The sequence below is a fragment of the Macaca fascicularis genome, chromosome 5 (assembly GCF_037993035.2).
Source record: "Macaca fascicularis isolate 582-1 chromosome 5, T2T-MFA8v1.1".
Classification (NCBI taxonomy): Eukaryota; Metazoa; Chordata; class Mammalia; order Primates; family Cercopithecidae; genus Macaca; species Macaca fascicularis.
Window position 1 is genome coordinate 242,343 of NC_088379.1, and position 6,900 is coordinate 249,242.

Here is a 6,900-nt window from a genome sequence, read left to right on the forward strand (position 1 = left end):
TGGAGAATGTGGTAAAGCCTTTAATTGGTCCTCAACCCTTAATGTACACAAGAGAATTCACTCTGGAAAAAATCCCTACAAATGTGAAGATTGTGGCAAAGCCTTTAAAGTGTTTGCAAACCTGCGTAATAATAAAAAAATTCATACTGGAGAGAAACCCTATGTATGTACACAATGTGGCAAAGCCTTTAAATAGTCCTCACACCTGAATAAACATAAGAAAATTCGCACTGTAGATAAACCCTACAAATGTAAAGAATGTGGGAGTACTTTTAAGCAGTATTCCAACCTTCCTCAACATAAGAGAACTCATACTGGAGGAAAATTTTAGAAATGTAAAGCATGTGGGAGCTTTTAAGTCTTCCTCAATCTTTTATAATCATAATTCATACTGGAGAGAAACTCTACATATGTGAAAAATTTGACAAAGCTTTTAACCACAACTCAATCTGTTCTAAACATAAGAGAAATGGTATTGGTGAGAAGCCATAAAAATATGAAAAGTGTAGAAAAGCTTTCAAATGCTTGTCACATCTTACTATTTATAATTCCTACAGAAGAAAACCCCTAGGAATATTAAAAGTGTTGGCAAAACTTTTAACCAATGCTCATATCTCTTAGCACATGATAGCATTTATGCTTGAGAAAAATTGTACAAATATGGAAAATGTAGATGCAGGGGCCTTTGAAAACAGTATGCTGAGAATAGATAGGGCTCAAGGACAGTATCTCCAATTGAACTTTTAATGAACTCCTGTAGGCGCCAAGAAGGCAGGCAGATAAGGAAGAGCATAGAAACAAAGAACTGAGTAGAAGGTTACATCTGGGAAAAGAAAGTTTGTTTTGCATTGCATTCTTTCTGCTGATGTGGGGTTTATGGAGTATAAATAAAGTGAGGCGGACGCTCTGAGCGTGGCCGCCATGTTCTCTGTGTGTCTTTGTCTTTTGTGTGTTCTTTCATTCTCCACCACCCCCGGCACGGACCCCAACAGTAGAAGAGCCACTAATGCCTACTCACGGGTTACTAAATATCAGAGAGTCTGTACTTAATAAAAGCATTATAAATGTAATGTTTGTTGAAAGACCTATTAGAAAATACAGGTCTTAAAAGTGAAGAAGAGTATTCTGAAGACGGACAATACAAATAGTAAGATGGTTGTTGTACCTATACTTGCATCATGGGTCTTATTGTGCATATTTCGTACTAGAAGAAAACCCTGAAGCACTTGCCCAAAATTTCTTCAACATTGGAGAATTTATATTGGAAAGAAATTTTACAAATATAATAAATTTGGAAAAGCATTTGTTCAAAAACTGTAGCTTAAAAAATACCAGAGGGTTTATACTAGAAGATGTTTTGTAGATGCGTTAAATATGAAAAGATATTCAGTCTAAAATTAAGACTAAATGTCAGAATATTTACAGTAGAAAGAAGAAGGCATTAACACTTGAAACATTACAGTAAATCAGAGTGTTAAGTATAAAAAAATTCCAAAGCCGAAACTGTTAGATAATTTCTTTGTATATAAGTTGAAAAGGAGTAGATTTTTGAAGTTATTCCATTGAAATTATACTTTTTTACTTGAAAAAGTTATAGATTTTTTGAAAAGCAAATTCAACTCTAAAATTTATTCATACTGATTCAACTTATTGTTTATATGAAAGCGTGTGATGAGTTGTTGCATCAGAGGTATGAGTGATTCTTTTTAGGTGGGCATCATTCATGAACTTTTCCATGAATGAGTAGGGACATTGAAAGATGCATGAGATGATGTTTGCATCTTTGTGGTTGACTTATATCATTGCATGATTCGTGAGGTACATGTTCAAACTAATATTCTTCTGCATTATAGTGAGAGAAAATCTGAATTTTAGTAATAAATTGTTTTACCAATTGTACATTTAGGTAATAAAATACAGTAAATTTTATTTTATTTTATTTTATTTTTTTTTTTTTGAGACGGAGTCTCACTCTGTCCCCCTTGCTGGAGTGCAGTGGCCGGATCTCAGCTCACTGCAAGCTCCGCCTCCCGGGTTCAGGCCATTCTCCTGCCTCAGCCTCCCGAGTAGCTGGGACTACAGGCACCCGCCACCTCGCCCGGCTAGTTTTTTTGTATTTTTTAGTAGAGACGGGGTTTCACTGTGTTAGCCAGGATGGTCTCGATCTCCTGACCTCGTGATCCACCCGTCTCGGCCTCCCAAAGTGCTGGGATTACAGGCTTGAGCCACCGCGCCCTGCCAATACAGTAAATTTTAAAATTATCTTTTAAGATTGTGTGTGAACTTAATTTTTTAATTCAACAAAATTGCTAATGTGTTGAAATTACTGTGTCTGGAGTGAAGTGTTATTATGCCACAACTTTCACCTATCCCACCTTACTCAAGGGTATAGGTAAAAAATGGTAACAGTATACTTTTAGTAACATAGTTTAATGATATTTCTAGCAATCTCTTTTTCCAGTGGCTTTAAACAGCAAATAAATTGAAGAATATTGTTCTCATGTTAAATTTTTATTATTTTTCTTATTTAAATTTATTTTTAAAAATTTATGTGGGTACATGGTATGTGTATATATTCATGGCATATATGGGTTACTTTGATACAGGCATACAACATGTAATCACATCAGTGTAAATGAGTTATTCATCACCTCAAGCATTTATCCTTTGTATTACAAACAATCCAATTATACACTTTATTTTTAAATGTACAATTAAATTATTTTTTATTACAAGTAATTTTATGATTGTATTCAGTATTATATCAGAATATAATGTAGACATTTCTGTGTCCTGAATACATATTTTTTTAAATGTTCCATATTTTTCTTTGGACATGTGGCTTCTCTTCTGGCAAACACATACAGACTTTTAGTTTTGATTTACATGGAGATAAATATATAAATGTATTGCTCTAAGATAAACCTTAGGTATAAAAAATTATAGAACAAGCAATTGTGTTTGGAAATTTGTACCTATTTTCCAAAGAAAATAGCAACGTTGGGACAAAAAATATTCTTTTAATAATATGTATAACTGATTAGAAACATAAAAACCTAAAATATTCTGGAAACAAATCTACACTATCTTCTTTGTATTTAATTAATTACTGTAAAATCTAATGGATCATTGTTGAGAATCTCCTTGTGCAAATTACCTGTTTTGTCTGGTACTCATGCTAGTGATACAATTCACTTGTTTCTCATAGTTTTTTGTTTTAACTTCATTAAGTATTTATTGTGTGAGCTGGTCAGAAATTGTAAGAATGATTTTTATAAAATTTAGTAGAGCACACAAAATAAATTTAAGATGTTCACAATGTGTGTATTAAGTAATATTTAGTTAGAACATTTTGTTTAATTGGGGAACCATATATAAGCTGTTTAGTTATTGTTCCTTTCACTTTTTATAATTGACATAATTGAGTTTATTGGGCCAATTCAAGTAAGTACTGGGAACACTTTATAAGTTATGAGGATGTTTTGATACATAATTGCAGTGAACAAACATAAGAAAGTGAAGGGTGTGTAGTAGATGCTCCATAATTAGGTACAAATATTTTTCTGGAGTTTATTTGTAGGTCCAAGTAAGAGATTGAAAATATCTGTGGTGAAGAAATGGTATTTATTCTGCATGTTAAGAGGACAGGCTGTAAAAGTGACTCATTCTGAATTTAAATAAGATTTCGGTGTTTATATTCTAATTATCTTCAGTTTTTTGTTTTTGTTTTTTTTTTTTTTTTTTTTTTTTTGATGTCTTTATGTGTTCATCCTCAGCTGTGTGTACCTCACAGCCCTTCTCCTGATTTGTGTTATGGCTACAGTTTTTTCACTCTTCTCTTCATGCCATGTAATTTCACATGGATTTTCTAGGTTCTCATGAAAAGTTTGGATTGTTTTTAATGTGGTAAATTATTGTTTTTAAGTGGGGTGTTTGTATAGTTTATCAATGCAACATTTATATTACTTAAGAGTCATTTACTGTTCACATGTAAAAGGATTCAGTCAGTCAGCATTGTTTTTCTCTGTAAAAGAAAAATTTTATGAGATTCTAAACAAAGTGTGTTAAATGAAACATAAGCTAGAATAGGTAAAGCATTAATATGGGTGGATTGCATATTATAACTACCATACGAAGAAACTCATCCAAATTTTGAAATCTCTTAGAAGAAAATATGTCTTAGAAATAAATTTCTAGGCCGGGCAAAGTGGCTCACGCCTGTAATCCCAGCACTTTGGGAGGCTGAGGCAGATGGATCACCTGAGGTCAGGAGTTCAAGACCAGCCTGACTAACATGGAGAAACCCCGTTTCTACTAAAAATACAAAAATTAGCCAGTTGCGATGGCAGGTGCCTGTAATCCCAGCTACTTGGAAGGCTGAGGCCGGAGAATTGCTTGAACCTGGGAGGTGGAGGTTGCAGTGAACTGAGATGGCAACACTACACTCCAGCCTGGGTGACAGACTGAGACTCAATCTCAAAAGAAAGAAATTTCTTGGCGACTTAGTGATATGTGAAATATTTTACATTAATTTTCTATGACATAGCAAAACTTATTTTGTTATGCAGAATAGTCTATATTCTATATTTATTATAAAGTATATACTGTACATGGTGACTGTAGTCACCATGTTGTACAATAAATTTTCTGAACTTCTCCTAGTCAACTGTACTTAGGTATTATTTTACGGACATCTCTCCAAATGCCTCTTTTTTTCTAAATAACCAAGCATCCAGTAACCAGCATTTGCTGTCTGGCTTATTTCACTTAGCATAATGTCCTCCAAATTTATCCATATTGTTTCAAATGACAAGATTTTTTCTCTTTTATTGCTGAATAGTATTTCATTGTAACACATTTTAAAAAATTTAAATAAGTAATCATTTATTGCTTGAAAAACTCATGTAATGAAAATACATTTGCGTTAAAGCATGTATTAATGTAATTCAGCGTGTAAAATTTTATTAATCATAGCTAATTTGTACCAAACACTAACCAAAACTCTATGTGTGTTAAGGAAGGTAAATTCTCAGTGGTGGAATTGTAGGTTATTTTAATTTGCTTTATTGAATAGTTTTTTACTTCCTAATTTTTGGCATTGTGTCTTTTAATTAAAATAAAACATCATATATGTTTTAACCTTGCCTTTATTTGTATATACATGTTAAAAGAAGTAAGAAAGAAAGAACAAAAGAAAGGGAGAAAAAAGAAACAAAAAGTAAGAATTTAAAAAATGAAAGACAGGAAGAAAGGAAGCAGAGAAAAAAATAAAATTTTAAAAGTGCTATAAATTAGAGCCAAGAAAGCATCTGGATAGTGTAATCACTGTTTTGCTATACAAGGCCCAAGCCAGCAGGGCCTCCTGGGAAAGACAGAGATACTGGAGACTGCAAATCATTCCTAAACATTTTCCATTTTTATCGCTTTTCATTTATTGTGTAAGTTACTACACTTTTTTTGTCAGCTGAAACTAATTCCGGTTGTCTAACAATATTTCACTTTATTATAATCCAGATTCAAAGAATAAAAATGAAAGTGTTTTCTAGGCTGGTTGTTTCTTTGTAAATTAGGCAGAATGATCAGTCTAGACAAGAATCATTTATTAGCATTCTGAACAGGGATCCTGGCCAAGAGAAGGAATTCTCCAGAAAGGAACCAGGGATCTCAGTATGAGAAAAACTCTTGGTCGGTTGCAGTGACAATCACAAGCAATTTCACTCTGACCAGATGAGACTCTGGCTGGCAGTGTGGAAAAAGAGCCCAACTTTGGGGGAATCAAACCAGGACCTTCCAGATATTCATTCATTTACCAAGAAAGCATTACTGATGTAAAATTATGTGCATCACCCTGTGTTTAGGGCAATGAAAGTTAAATAAAAACGCATAATGCATATCCACCCTTCTGGAAACACATTGGGTGCCTCTGAAGGCCTGCATTTGCTGTTGCCATTCTGGGGAATGTGGTGATATTATTGTGGTTTTAGTAGCATTTCCTAACGAGTAATAACATTGAAACATTTTACATGCCACTTAGAATTTGTCTATTCAAACGCTTTATTCGCGTTGCATTGGTAAATTATCGTATTATTATTAAATCATAAGAATTCTCTTAATATATTTATTCCTAGACCCAAATCAGTTTTAAAACTTAAAATATGTTTTGCCATTAGGTAGTTTGTCTTTTGTATTCATTATGCTTCTGTTCAAAAAGCAAATGTTTTTCTCTTTCATGAAGTAATATTCTTTATTTTTCTCTCGTTTTGAGACAGGGTCTCTGCACCCTGTCTGGAGTGCAGTGGCACAATTGTGTCTCACTGCAGCCTCAATCTCCTCTCCTGAGGAGCTGGGACTACAGGCCTGTGCCCCAATGCCCAGCTTTATTTATTTTTTTTCCTTAATTTTTCACAGACATGAAGTCTCACTATGTTGCCCAGGCTGGTCTCGAACTCCTGGGATCAGGTAATTCTCCCACCTCAGCCTCTCTAAGAGCTAGGATTACAGGCATAAGCCATTGATCCTGGCCTAAGTTTTTCTTATTCTGGATTTTGCTTTTGTGTAATTTTGTGTAATATCTAAGATATTTTTTCCTAACCCAATATTATAAAAATTTACTCTAATTTTTGTCCAGTGAATATGATAATTTTAACTTTTATAATTAAGAGATAATCAATTTTTAATATTTTCTTTTGTGTGGTTTGAGTTAGGGGTTCAGCTTTACTTGTTTGTGTGTTGACAACTGATTTCTCAGCATCATTTGTTGAAGAAACTTCTGCTATTAAAATTTCTTGGCATCTTTGACAAAATCAATTTTACCACAAATTAATGTATTTATTAATATACCATCAATTATATTCCTTTAATCCATAAAAATCTATTTTTTTCACTGTATTTCCAACTCTT

General features: G+C 33.2%; 1 protein-coding gene across 1 annotated transcript in view; it reads left to right on the forward strand.

The window, feature by feature from the left end:
* Positions 1 to 927, forward strand: part of ZNF718 (zinc finger protein 718) — a 38,770-nt gene extending 37,843 nt beyond the window's left edge. Inside the window, 1 exon segment of the mRNA XM_074039166.1 lies at positions 1 to 927. Coding sequence (XP_073895267.1) covers positions 1 to 331 — 331 coding nt within the window. The 3' untranslated portion in view covers positions 332 to 927.
* The last annotated feature ends 5,973 nt before the right edge of the window (positions 928 to 6,900 follow it).